Source organism: Hylobates moloch, unplaced genomic scaffold, assembly GCF_009828535.3.
Source record: "Hylobates moloch isolate HMO894 unplaced genomic scaffold, HMol_V3 SCAFFOLD_4, whole genome shotgun sequence".
Lineage (NCBI taxonomy): Eukaryota > Metazoa > Chordata > Mammalia > Primates > Hylobatidae > Hylobates > Hylobates moloch.
Genome location: NW_026652279.1, coordinates 36240416 through 36255403, shown reverse-complemented (window position 1 = coordinate 36255403; position 14988 = coordinate 36240416). Strand labels below are relative to the sequence as shown.

The 14988-nt window shown below is 41.7% G+C and overlaps 1 protein-coding gene across 2 annotated transcripts in view; it reads right to left on the bottom strand.

The window, feature by feature from the left end:
* The window catches only part of SNX4 (sorting nexin 4), an 82698-nt gene that overhangs the window by 9948 nt on the left and 57762 nt on the right, over positions 1–14988 (bottom strand). For both annotated transcript variants that reach the window (XM_032149937.2, XM_032149938.3), the window contains exons 10-13: positions 10693–10782; positions 7636–7735; positions 4192–4337; positions 1694–1808 (exon numbers count right to left, since the gene is read on the bottom strand). In XM_032149937.2, coding sequence (XP_032005828.1) covers positions 1694–1808; positions 4192–4337; positions 7636–7735; positions 10693–10782 — 451 coding nt within the window. The remainder of the gene's footprint in view (positions 1–1693; positions 1809–4191; positions 4338–7635; positions 7736–10692; positions 10783–14988) is intronic.

The window sequence follows — 14988 nt, the reverse complement described above, 5'->3', positions numbered from 1 at the left end:
CCCCATCGTCTGGGAAGTGAGGAGCGCCCCTGCCCGGCCGCCCCGTCTGGGAAGAAGTGAGGAGCGTCTCTGCCTGGCCGCCCCGTCTGGGAAGAAATGAACAACGCGTCTACCCGGTTGCCCCGTCTGGGAAGTGAGGAGCGCCTCTGCCCGTCCGCCCTGTCTGGGAAGAAATTAGGAGCACCTCTGCCCGGCCGCCCCGTCTGGGAAGAAGTGAGGAGCACCTCTGCCCGGCCGCCCCATCTGGGAAGTGAGAAGCGCCTCTGCCCGGCCGCCCCGTCTGGGATGTGGGGAGCGCCTCTGCCCGACCGCCCCGTCTGGGAGGTCTACCACGGAGGCCAGAAGCAATGTGGGGGCTGGACGTGGTGGCTCACGCCTGTGGTCCCGGCACTCTGGGGGGGCCGAGGCGGATTGATCACTTCAGGCTAGGAGTTCGAGACCAGTCTGGCCAACATGGCGAAACATACGAAAAATACAACAGACAAACCAACCAACCAACCCAGTGACAACAAAACAGGTCTACCCTGGAGTCATACTCTAATTTTTTCTATTTTCCTCCCTTTCTGATCCTTTATCCCACTTTCTTTTTCTTCCTCTTCCTTCTCCTTCTTCTTTGACAAATAGAGGATTGAGTTATTATCACTGATCCATATAAAGTCCCTCTCTCATTTATTTTAATTCCCACCCCCCATTTCTATTCCCCGACTTCCCATGTGCAACCTTCCTAATATGTTTGATACATATCTTTTTGTTTGTATGTATTTTTAGAAAATGTTTATTGTTTTTGTGTGCAAAAAAATTAAAAAAAAAAAAAAAAGAATTGTATATATATTTATACGAATGTGATTTTGCCCTGTAAGAAGGTCTTCATAAATGTGAGAATTCATCTTACCATGTAATTTACTGAGATAATGCATGTAAAAGTGCTTGATAAATTATGACAGGTGATAAAATCAAAGCACTGGTACTGGTAGTCACATTGGCAGATCTTAGGTTATAAAAAAGAGGTTAAGGAATGTTTCCTATTTTGTTCTTAAACCAACATTTTAGAAAGACTTCCATCATTGTCAAACATTTATTTTAACTAGAATAAGCTTCAATGTTTGTATCTTTCACCATGGATATCAGTAACACAAACAATTTACTTTACGAGGAAGCATATCATAACCAAGTCTTCACGAAATAATGTTCAAGCTATTTTCCAATCAAAGCATATACCTGGAATGGTATTTTACTGTCTGGTCCAAGAGTACCACATGATCTAAATAATCTTGATATATATTCTCAAATACAAGTTATAAATGGGGGATACAAATTTGGACTTTAGATGAGTGGAGACTCAGTAATGGGCATACTGGTTGTAACACCAGTAGAGGCTGGATGTGGTGGCTCACACCTGTAATTGCAGCACTTTGGGAGGCCAAGGCAGGAGGACTGTATGAGGCCAGGAGTTCGAGACCAGGCTGGGCAACATAGCGAGACCCCCATCTCTATTTTTTAAATATTTAAAATTTGAAAATCAAAAAAAAAACGAAATAAAACAGAAATCCTACAAAATTAAAATAGAGAAATTGGTAAACATTCTACCAGAGAAGAATAAAAATGAAAAATTTTTTGGTCCAAGTAAGGTAATTTAAATAAATGTATAAGCACTTCTGAATATACATATGTCTTCACTGAAACCAAAACCTACCTTTTTGCACATACTGATCTGCATGACTGCATAGCTTATCAGGGCCTCCTTTAAGTCTCGGTTCTTTTGTTCTTTGAAGCGTTCAATATCAGCCCATGCGTTTTTCACAAATTCTCTGAAATAAAAGGTATAGCCATTATTATTCTTATTTAAGTTAAATAAACTGTGTATTAAAAAGTTAACCAGTTCTCATTGGAGTTGGTTTTTAATTGCCTATGTAGAAGGAAGAGTTATTGCTTGTAAAAGACAGTTTTTTTATTTTCCTAAAAATTATAGTTAGGGAAAAAGCAAACAGACAGTCATATATTCTTGTAGCTTTTAATCTACTTTTTCTTTTTTTTTGAGACAGAGTCTCACTCTGTTGCCCAGGCTGGAGTGTAGTGGCATGATCTTGGCTCACTGCAGCCTCTGCATTGCAGGTTTCAGCAATTCTCCTGCCTTAGCCTCCTGAGTAGCTGGGATTACAGGCACACGCCACTATGCCCAACTAATTTTTGTATTTTTAGTAGAGACAGGGTTTCACCATGTTGGCCAGGCTGGTCTCGAACACCTGAGCTCAGGTGATCTGCCCACCTTGGCCTCCCAAAGTGCTGAGATTACAGGTGTGAGCCACTGCACCTGGCCTAATAATCTATGTTTTTGCCACAAGGATTCTACCTTCAAATTATTCCTATAAAATACGCATAGATGACTCCTTGAGCCAGCTCACAAACCTAACAGGTGTCAGTCACAATGAAGTAAGTGCTTTCCAGGGGTCACTGGAAAAGATACACTCTTTTGACAAGATAGATTATGAATTACATTTAGCTTTTTTTTTTTTTTGAGACCAAATCTCGCTCTGTAGCCCAGGCTGGAGTGCAGAGGCGTGATCTCGGCTCACTGCAACCTCCGCATCCAGGGTTCTTGCCTCAGTCTCCAGAGTAGCTTGGATTACAGGCACACGCCACTGCACTCGGCTAATTTTTTTTGTATTTTTAGTAGAGACAAGGTTTCACCATGTTGGCCAGGCTGGTCTTGAACTCCTGACCTCAGGTAATCCACCCTCCTAGGCCTACCAAAGTGCTAGGATTACAGGTGTGAGCCACCACGGCCAGCTGCATGTACTTGTTTTAAATGACAATCAAAGTTTTAAAAATTTTTTAGCCAGGCATAGTAGCCAGTAGTCCCAGTGATTCGGGAGGCTGAGGTGGGAGGATCACTTGAGCCCTGGACTTTGAGGTGGCAGCGAGCAACAATGGCACCCTGCACTCCGGCCTGGGCAGCGGGGTGAGACTCTCTGTCTCAAAAAAATAAAAAATAATAATAAAAATAAAAATCCCGAGAGGTATTTGTCTTTTTTTTGGAGACAGAGTTTTGCTCTGTTGCCCAGGCTAGAGTGCAGTGGCACAATCTCAGCTCACTGCAAGCTCCGCCTCCCGGGTTCACACCATTCTCCTGCCTCAGCCTACCGAGTAGCTGGGACTGTAGGCGCCTGCCACCGCGCCCAGCTAATTTTTTTGTTTTTTAGTAGAGACAGGGTGTTGCCGTGTTAGCCAGGATGGTCTCAATCTCCTGACCTCATGATCCACCCACCTCGGCCTCCCAAAGTGCTGGAATTACAGGCGTGAGCCACTGCACCTGGCCTGTCTTTTTAAATTCTATCTATTACTTTGCCATATTTGGTGCCAGTAGTTCTAAAAATGAACAAAACCACCTCAAAACCCAAAGTACACTCTTGGTCTGCCTTGGTCTATTCACTGACTGTCAGATGAAAACAAAAATAAGAAAAATGAGTCAAACAGTGATAGTGGGTCTCTGAGAACTGAATTTCTAGAAATATTTATGTAACAATTACATGCTAAGTAAGCCCTATGCAAGGCACTGGGACGTGAATGTGGAAAAGATACAATCACTGACTTTGAAGGGCTTAAATTTAGCCAGGGATAGTCACACAGAACAATCAATCATCTAATACAAAACTGCCATACCATACTAGCATGAATTAGATGCCATGATGGCCTGAGAAGGCTTCACAATGAAGTAACACTTCAGCTGGGTACTGAAGGAGAGGCAGGGGGAGAAGAAATGGTGGAGGGAAAGTATAAAGGGTAGAAATCAGGAATAGTGCAGGAAAATAATATTATGAAGTTGAAACTTTTATTTCTCTTTCCCCCACATTGAAACAACTGTTTCTATAACATGATTTTTGATAATTCAACTTTCTTTTATTTTTATTTATTTATTTATTTTTCTAGAGACAGGGTCTTTCTATGTTGCCCAGGCTGGTCTCGAACTCCTAGGCTCAAGCAATCCTCCCACCTCAGCCTCCTAAAGTGTCGGGATTACAGGTGTGAGCCAGCACACCCAGCCTGATAACTCAAATTTCTTAGGAATGCATTTTAAAGGAACAGGCTATATTCAGGGATGCCAATGAAGCTGGGAATTGTTACAAATAAAAAAAAATTAATCTGCCGTATAGTCTACAAGCCTAGCTTACTTAAACATCACAGCATCTTTACCTGCCTTCCAGATTTTTAGACTTTAGCTGTTGTTCTCCTTCATTTATTTGTTCTTCTAGCATCTTTATTCTGGCTTCTCTCTGCTCTGGAGTTTCTTGACCAAAGAGCTTGGTAGTCATTCCCTTCAAAGAGAATGTTCTCACAGTCTAAAAGGAAATAGATGAATGGATAAACAAAATGCGGCATACACATACACATACAATGGAACATTATTCAGCCTTTAAAAGGAATCAAATTCTGATATATGCTACAACATGGATAAACCTGTAGGACATTATGCTAAGTGAAATAAGACAGATACAAAAAGACAAATACGGTATGATTCCACTTATATGAGACACCAGTGTTTACACTGTATTAGGTATTAATAATCTAGAGATAATTTAAAGCAGGGGGTCCCCAACCCCAGAGCCACAGAGTGATACCAGCCCATGGCCTGTTTGGAACCAGGCTGCATAGCAGGAGGCAAGCGACCACCTGAGCTCCGCCTCCTGTCAGATCAGCAGCAGAGGCATTAGATTCTCTTAGGAGCATGAACCCTATTGTGAACTGCGCATGCGAGGGATCCAGGTTGTGTGTTCCTTGTGAAAATCTAATGCCTGAGATGATCTGAGATGAAACAGTTTCATCCCGAAATCATCCTCAGCACCCCCGGCCCTGGTCCATGGAAAAATTGTCTTCCACAAAACAGGTCCCTAGTGCCAAAAAGGTTGGCGACTGCTGATTTAAAGTATACAAAAGGATATGCACAGGTTACATGCAAATACTACACCATTTTATAGAAGGGACTTAAGCATCTGAGGATTTTGGTATCCAAGGGATCCTTAAACCAATCTCACTGAAGATATTGAGGGATGACTGCACTACTGAACTATATACTTAAAAATGGACAAGATGGTACATTTTATGTTATATATATTTCACTACACACACAAAGGAAATAAATAGAAAACATTTGCCATATTTCCCCTAGGTCAGACAAAACCACCATAAGCTTCACAACCAGGGGACTCTTATATGAGTTTTCATTTATTTTTACAGAGTCATAGCCAAGAATCCTAATAGAATTTCTAACACTGAAATAATACGGAGTAGTCAAAAAGAAGAAACTTCTAACTGAATTTCTTTTTTTTTTTTTTGAAATGGGGTCTTGCTCTGTTGCCCAGGCTAGAATGTAGTGGCACAATCATGGCTCACTGCAGTCTCAACCTCCTGGGCTCAAGTGATCCTCTCACCTCTGCCTCCCAAGTGGCTGGGACCACAGGTGCATGCCACCACACCCGGCTAATTTTTAAATTTTTGGTAAAGACAGGGTCTAGCTATATTAATCCACACTGGTCTCAAATTCCTGGGCTCAAGCAATTCTGGGTTTATGCCTCTGCTGCTAAAGGTGTCGGGATTACCATCGTAAGCTACCATACCCAGCTTGAATTTCATAATCAAATGGAAAACTTCCACGTGAAATATTAGACAAGTCATTTCTTACTCTGTATGAATGATATTTTAAAAAATTATGTTATAAAAAAGTAGATAAATTCACTAGGCAACTATGGAAATAAACCAAACTAAAGAAGCATATTTAAAATGTGCATAACTCAACGCTCAAACTTGAGCATCTATTAATAAAACAGGATACCTAAATCCAAGCATGGAAAGGCAACCCCAAGCTTCACTACTTTAACATTTCCTCACTCTCTGGAGTTTACTGAAGAAAACACTTTTCCCTTGACATGTAGGATAGAGAATCAAGCTCCCTGAAAATGGCCTGGGAACTTCTCCCACTGAGTTTTAAAAATAAACCAAGGGCCTAGTTTATACATGTGTCCTGGTCACAAGTCTTTCCCCACATATATCTATGACTTTTCATAGATGTAGCCAGTGGGCAATCTCTGTGAAAAGCACTTTTAAAACTATAGTGCTTGGCCAGATGCAGTGGCTCACGCCTATAATCCCAGCACTTTGGGTGGCCGAGGCGGGAGGATCACAAGGTCAGGAGATTGAGACCATCCTGGCTAATATGGTGAAACCCCGTCTCTACTAAAGTACAAAAAAAATTGGTCGGGCGTGGTGGCGGGCGCCTGTAGTCCCAGCTACTCAGGAGGCTGAAACAGGAGAATGGTGTGAACCCAGGAGGTGGAGCTTGCAGTGAGCCGCACTCTAGCCTGGGCAACAGAGTGAGACTCCGTCTAAAACGAACAAACAAACAAACAAACAAAAACCTACAGTGCTTATTAACTAAGTAGAGACATTGCTGCTGGTTTACTACTTTCAGAATGTGTGTTGGTCACCATGATGGCTGATTTATTGCAATGAAATAACTGGAGAGTAGAAAGCTGATTATAAAAATGATCCAAGACTAATGCAATCAGGTATAGAATTTTCCTCACAAGTACTCACTGTAAGCATTAAAGAATAGAGCACATCAAAAGCTCCCTGTTAGGCGAGATGCACCGGTTCTAAGTGGGTAACGCTTTTCAAAGTCAACTAAAATTTCTGCAAAGTACCATGCAAAGTTAAACCTGAAAAAGTTCACTGCATGTTTTTTCACTTGGACTTAGAAACCAGATGATAGACTAGGCATGGTGGCTTACCCCTGTAATCCTAGCACTTTGGGAGGCGGAGGTGGGAGGATCACTTGAGTCCAGGAGTTTGAGACCACCCTGGTCAACATGATGACACTATAAACAAAATTAGCCAGGCATGGGGGCACATGCCTGTGGTCCCAGCTACTCAAGAGGCTGAGGCAGGAGGATCGCTGGATCCCAGGAGTTTGAGGCTTCCGTGAGCCCTGATCATACCACTGCACTCCAGCCTGGGAAACAGAACCAGACCTTGTCTCAAAAAATAAAAATAAATAAAAACAATTTTTTTTTGAGATGGAGTCTTGCTCTGTCACCCAGGCTGGAGTACAATGGCGTGACCTCGGGTCACTGCAACCTCCGCCACCCTGGTTCAAGCAATTCTTCTGCCTCAGCTTCCCGAGTAGCTGGGACTACAGGCATGAGGCACCACACCTGGCTAACTTTTTGTATTTCTAGTAGAGATCGCATTTTACCATGTTGGCCAGGCTAGTCTCGAACTCCTGACCTCAGGTGATCCACTGGCCTTGGCCTCCCAAAGTGCTGAGATTACAGGTGTGAGCCACCATGCCCAGCCTGATAATTTTTTTTTTTTTTTAAAACGAAACCGGATGATACTGATTATACCAGAGAAATGTTGGCAAAATTTCTTATAATTCTATACAGTACATGGTTTTAATGGCTTACATCTTTTTGCATCAAGATAATACTAAAAGAATTATAAAGTTACTCACAAATTATTCCCCTGTAAAAGGTGCAGCTGTCCTGAGTATTATAACTGGAACTGATTCTACAGGAGTGAGTGCCTGTGAGGAACATTCCGTGTTGCTACAATATCATCAGAGGCCAAAAGGAAAATACTCACCCCAGTTGCCAGTTCCTCACACTGCTGCTTCTTGGATGCTAAGTCCTGAGCAGCCATCTCCAAGTCATACTGCATAAGTTCATGTTTCCTGCACACAGCCCTACAGATGAAAAAATGTGCTGCCATTTAATTTTTCCTTTAACATGTCAAACATTGTTTTCAAGGGTAGAGAAGAACCATTCACAATGTCTCACTAGGGCAGAACGTGTGTGACCATAATTTTCAAGTTTAAAATGTAGTAGCCCAACATTAAAAATGGAATCTAATGGAATCTAGCAGAATCTAACCATAAAAACTTCATATATTCTTTTTTTTTTTTGAGACAGAGTTTTGCTCTTGTTGCCCAGGCTGGAGTGCAATGGCGCAATCTCGGCTCACTACAACCTCCGCCTCCGGGGTTCAAATGATTCTCCTGCCTCAGCTTCCCGAGTAGCTGAGATTACAGGCATGAGCCACCACACCCAGCTAATTTTGTATTTTTAGTAGAGACGGGGATTCTCCATATTGGCCAGGCTGGTCTCAAACTCCTGACCTGAGGTGACCCGCCCACTTCGACCTCCCAAAGTACTGGGATTACAGGCATGAGCCACCGTATCCGGCCAAAAACGTCATATACTCTTAACACAAAAAAAGTTGTTTTCCATATACTTGGAACATTTCTTTCAATAAACATGCCATTATCACGTACATAAAACATTTTTTAACATAATGTAAGAATTAATACTGTAATCTCACATAGCAACTGAGTATTCTTAGAAAAGATAATACCTCAAAGTTTTCTTCTTTGTGATTTAGAAATGTCTATTAGCCTTTTTTTTTTTTTTTTGGAGACAAGGTCTCACTCTGTCACCCAGGCTGGAGGGCAATGGTGCGATCTCGGCTCACTGCAACCTCTGCCTCCTGGGCTCAATCCTCCCACCTCAGCCTCCTAAGTAGCGGGGACTAAGGCATGTGCCACCACGCCCGACTGATTTGTGCTTTGTAGAGATGGGGTCTTGCCCATGTTGCCCAGGCTGGTCTCAAACTCACGGGCTCAAGCAATCCATCCACCTCAGTTTCCCAAAGTATTAGGATTATATGCATGAGCCATGTCGCCCGGCATAGAAATGTTTATTAGTTTTTATGATCGTAAAAGTAATCCATGTTCACTGTAAAAAGAAAAGATTCTAATACAGTAATGCACAAAATAAAAAAAAAAAGAGGTTGGGCATGGTGGCTCATGCCAGTAATCCCAGCACTTTGGGAGGCCGAGGTGGGCAGATCACCTGAGGTCAAAAGTTCAAGACCGGCCTGACCAACATGGTAAAACCCCATCTCTACTAAAAATACAAAAATTAGCCGGGCGTGGTGGCACATGCCTGTAATCCCAGCTACTTGGGAGGCTGAGGCAGGAGAATCGCTTGTACCCAGGAGACAGAGGTTGCAGTGAGCAGAGATTGCGCCACTGCACTCCAGTCTGGGCAACAGAGTGAAACTCCATCTCAAAAAAATAAAAAATGCAAAATACAAAAAGAAAGTTCAAGAACACTCTTTCCTCCAATCCCACTATCCAGATATAATCTGTGTTACCAGATAGTATATAACCTTCCAGAATTTAGCTAGGCATTGACAAATACCATATCCACGCACCTCAAATGGTTCCTACATCTTTTCTCACATGGCTATATACCCTGGCCATCTTTCCATGTCAATATGCATTGATCCTTTTTACAATTTTTAAGAGCTGCAGAGAATTCCACTGTACTCAGCAACTTTCTTTTTTTTTGATATGGAATCTTGCTCTGTCGCCCAGGCTGGAGTGTAATGGTGCGATCTCGGCTCCACCTCCCCTGTTCAAGCAATTCTTCTGCCTCAGCCTCTCTAGTAGTTGGGATTACAGGTGCCCACCACTATGCCTGGCTAACTTTTTTGTAATTTTAGTAGAGACAGGGTTTCACCAAGTTGGCTAGGCTGGTCTCGAACTCCTGGCCTCAGGTGATCCATCTGTCTCAGCCTCCCAAAGTGCTGGGATTCAGGCAGGAGCCACCTCACCCAGCCAACTTTCTTTTGCTTGGTGACTTGAAAATACATTGGTGAGACTTCCTACTACTCAGAGCCCTAGAAGGAAAACAAGCTAACAATGTGCAGATGATTTCATACCCGTCACCATAGAGGTAAGGGAATAGTGCTCTTTTGTTTTCCTAACAGAATTCTTATACTGCTTTTAAAAGTGACAGGACAGCGGTGGCTCACGCCTGTAATCCCAGCACTTTGAGAGGCCGAGGCAGGCGATTACCTGAGGCCAGGAGTTTGAGACCAGCCTGGCCAACATGGTGAAACCGTGTCTCTACTAAAAGTACAAAAATTAGCCGGGTATGTTGGTGGGCGCCTGTAATCCCAGCTACTCAGGAGGCTGAGGCAGGAGAATAGTTCAAACCCGGGATGCAGAGGTTGCAGTGAGCCAAGATCACGCCACTGCACTCCAGCCTGGGCAACACAGCCAAATGCTACTCTGTCTCAAAAAAAAAAAAAAAAAGTGACAGGACAACTGACCAAAAGCCACCTATTCTAGGAAAATAATTCCTTTTTCTAAACTAATCAGAAAAAAAGATATTAACTTTTTCCTAGTCACATAGGACTATCTAAAAGAGAATTCCCTTTGGCTCTGTAAAAGATAACATAAGAACAGATAAGAAAGTCCTTGTTACATAAGGACATTATACAAGCTACTGATAAGACACACAGAATTAAAAATAGCAATATACAACCTAGTAACAGATACTGTTACACACACTCAGTCTGTATTTTGCTTCCAATCTTCAAACTGGAAAAAGTGGAAACATACAGACACACTTGATGCCTGAGGCTGGCAGTTTTTATCAAAATGATGCTTCGAGGGCAGGCCTTGTCTTACGTGTTTATGCCTAGCACTCTCCAACACAGAGAAATACAATGAGACCTATTCATTATCTAAGGGAATGCGTTCACTTAAAAAACACTCTACTATCTGTACTTTACAGTGGCGTATGAGGAGTGGTGAACAACCCCATGGCTGCACGTGGAATTTATTAAACTTACCGCAATGCTTCTGCATAAAAAAGATACTCTTTTAACTGATCTGCATAATGTTCTTCATCTTCCAAAATATCATCAATAGAAGATGCATACCTGTTTAAAAAAAAAAAAACACACATTGCATAAATAGAGTTACTTTCATTGGAACACAAAGTATTAGGGTTCTAGAGAAGTGCAATTAGGCTGGGCGCAGTGGCTCGCACCTGTAATCCCAGCACTTTGGGAGGCCAAGATGGGCAGATCACTTGAGGTCAGGAGTTCGAGACCAGCCTGGCCAACGTGGTGATACCCTGTCTCTACTAAAAATACGAAAATTAGCTGGAAGTGGGGGTAGGTGCCTGTAATCTCAGCTACTTGGGAGGCTGAGGCAGGAGAATCTCTTGAACACGGGAGGAGGAGGTTGCAGTGAGCCAAGATCACACCACTGCACTCCAGCCTGGGCGACACAGCAAGACTCCATCTCAAAAACAAACAGACAAACAAACAAACAAAAAAACAGCAATTCTAAGTGTGGCCCACAGACAATTTGCTACCCATCAATGATGTTGTAAGTACAGACAGTGAGAATTAGCATTTAGAATAACTGATAGCAATGTGTAATTACCATGATGATTTTATTGAATTTTACCAAAATGTTTTGGTCAGCAATGACTTAGAAATAAAAAATAAACAAAAAATGGTCCTTTTCATAGGTAGCTTAAGAAGCCTGTAAGACTGTAATATCTTTTGTTCAAAGACATACATAAAACGGCTACAAAATCTGTAGAAAGAATAAGAGTTTGGTATAATTGGCATACACATATTCTTGGTTGCAATTATTTATTTATAATGATGCCAAAAAGCTACAAAAGAAAAAGTAGAGTAAATAAAGATTAGAGAAAATTTTAGAAGCTTATTTTATACTAATTCTTTTTTTTTTTTTTTGGAGACGGTGTCTTGCTCTGTCGCCCAGGCTGGAGTGCAGTGGTGCGATCTCAGCTCACTGCAAGCTCCGCCTCCCGGGTTCACCCCATTCTCCTGCCTCAGCCTCCTGAGTAGCTGGGACTACAGGTGCCCCCGCCCCCCCCACCCCACCAAGCCCGGCTAATTTTTTGTATTTTTAGTAGAGATGGGGTTTCACTATGTTAGCCAGGATGGTCTCAATCTCCTGACCTCATGATCCACTCGCCTCAGCCTCCTGAAGTGCTGGGATTACAGGCATGAGCCACTGCGCCTGGCCATTTTATACTAATTCTTAATAGCAACCTCTGCTTTGATTGGGAGACACCCTCAATGTCATCCCAGTTTCATTCCTGCCCATGAGTCTTCATTTGTACAGAATGTGATGGCTCCCACATTGCTTCTCCAAACCATACAAGCACATGTCTCAACACCTCTAGGAAATTTTTCCAGACTGCTTTAGTCTTTAGTCATCATTCTACTTCCGTTCCCTTATCAACAATTTAAACTTAAATTTTATCAGTCATATTTCATGTGTTGGTTTTTTAAAAAGTGATTCTTATTTATTTGAATTATCTATTTGTTGAGCATCTACAATGTGCCAATTGATAGGCTGACTGTGACAAATCTAGTGACAAAAGAAAACTCAGTACTAAAGCCAGGGCAGACGGAAAAGCTGTAATTGGAGATTGTACACTAGAGCCCAGGAGTTCGAGACCAGCCTGGGCAACATGGCAGACCCTGTCTCCACAAAAAATACAAAAATTAGCTGGAAATGGTAGTGCATGCCTGTAGTCCCAGGTACTCAGGAGGCTAATTTGGGAGGAATGCCTGAGCCCAGGAAGTCCAAGGCTGCAGTGAGCTGTGAATGTGCCATTGTACTCACGCTGGGGTGACAGAGTGAGACCCTGTCTCACAAAAAAAAAAAAAAAAAAAAGGAAAAGAAAGAGAAGAAACTATAGCTGATACAAGGTATTGTAATTTAATATAAAATTGTATGAAATACATGGTAAGTTGCAGTTTATCAGACACATTTAATTACACACACCATTCCACTGTTTAGTTCCTTTTAGATTGACATTAGATAAGGAATTACCAGATCTAAATAATGCAGGACAAGTGAGCCCCAAAATTGGAGGTTAGCCCAGGAGGGTTATCGGCTTCGCCCAGGAAAGAATTCAAGGGTGAGCCAGTGGTGTCAGGTGGAAACCTTTTATTGAAGAGCACTGCTCCTTGAGGAGCAGGACTAACTCATAGGCAGTGCACCTAGAGTCGGCCTCATGTGTTGGTTTTATTTCTCTGATAGCATTGTAAATTCCATAAGGACAGGGGCTGTGTGTATGTACTACTTCTGTGTAATACAACAGGTATCCTTCTTTCAAATTAATTCTGGTTCCTTCGCATGGACATACTTTATGTCTCTAGGCCTGCCTCATCAAGTTTATCGAAGTTGTAAGACAAAATAAACAAAACTATGCTAAGGTTCATTTGAAAAGCAATGTGCTTACAGGATTTATATAAGCAGTGAAAATATACATTCTGTAATTACAAACTTACAGCTATGAGAGTGAATATTTTCTTATATGTGACTGAAAAAAAGGCTTGAGAATCACTGTTAAGAGTAGGAAAACCTGCCTTTAGTTCCTCAGTCTATGATTCTGGAAGAGTTGACATGAAGAAAACAAAGACGGCTGGTAGCCTGAAGATAGGAAACACAGTGTAGGGAGAAATTGGAACATCCTAGGGTGGGGAAGTATAAATGATAAAGATTTTTAGATCTCAGTACTGAGAATTTTATTTAACACTTTCATAAATCAACTGAAGGGATAATCCTAAATTCTTGCGAACATTGAAATGCCAAATCAAGAGACCACAGGAAGACTTTAGGTTAAACAAAATAGTTGAAAAAAATAGCTAGTTGGTTTGGAACATGGCCTAAGGAAAAGTAATATTTAGATAAACACATTTTTTCTTTTTTCTCTCCTAGCTTTAAGGTATAATTAAAGAACTGTAGGGCCGGGCGCGGTGGCTCATGCTTGTAATCCCAGCACTTTGGGAGGCCGAGGCGGGCGAATCACAAGGTCAGGAGATCGAGACCACGGTGAAACCCCATCTCTACTAAAAATACAAAAAAATTAGCCGGGTGTGGTGGCGGGCGCCTGTAGTCCCAGCTACTAGGAGAGGCTGAGGCAGGAGAATGGCGTGAACCCAGGAGGCGGAGCTTACAGTGAGCCGAGATTGCGCCACTGCACTCCAGCCTGGGTGACAGAGCAAGACTCCGTCTCAAAAAAAAAAAAAAAAAATTAAAGAACTGTATATATTTACAGTGTACAATGTGATGTTTTGACGTATGTATACATTATGAAATGATTAAATCAAGCTAATTAACATATCCATCACCTGACATACTTAGCATTATTTTTGTGGTGAGAATATTTAAGATCTATTTTTTGTCTTTTTGAATCACAGGAGTTCTTTCTATACTATGGTTAGAAATGTTTGCTCCTATACTTGCTTCTTCACTGTCTTAATAGTGTCGCTTTTTAAAATATAGTAAAGGCCTGGCGGGGTGGCTCATGCTTGTAATCCCAGCAATTTGAGAGGCTATGGCGGTGGATCACTTGAGCCCAGGAGTTTGAGACCAGGCTGGGTAACAGTGAGACCCTGTATCAATTTATATTAAAATTTAAAATAATAGTAAAACATACATAATATTAAAGTTATCTTGTTAATAATTTTTATGTGTACAACTTAGTGGTATTAAGTATATATACACTGTTGCATAATCATTACCACCACCCACCTCCATAATTTTCTCATTGTCTGCAACTGAAACTCTGCACCCCATTTAACTCTCCATTTCTTGCTCCCTCAATGGTATTAAATGGTAAATTGGTCTTCATCAAAATTTAAACAAAAATTTTAAATTTCATGAAGACTAGTTTGCCATTTAAAGTAATTTTTTCTTTTCATATCCTTTTTAACAATGTTTTCCACTAAAAGCTATAATTTTACCTTTTACAATTATGTGCATGATCCGAATTGAATTAGTTTTGTGTCAAGTGTAAGATAAGGCTCAAGGTTCTTTTTTTTTTCCATGTAGATATTCAGTTATTCCAACACCATTTGTTGAAATGAACTATAGAAGTGTGAGTCTATTTCTGTACAGAATTGTTCCATTGATCTATTTATCTTTATCTTTCTTTCTTTTTTTTGAGACACTGTCTCACTCTCATCCAGGTTAAAGTGCAGTGACAGGATCATGACTCAACTGCAGCCTTGACCTCCTGGGCTCAAGTGATCATCCCACTTCAGCCTCCTGAGTAGCTGGGACTATAGGTGCACGCCACCACTCCCAGC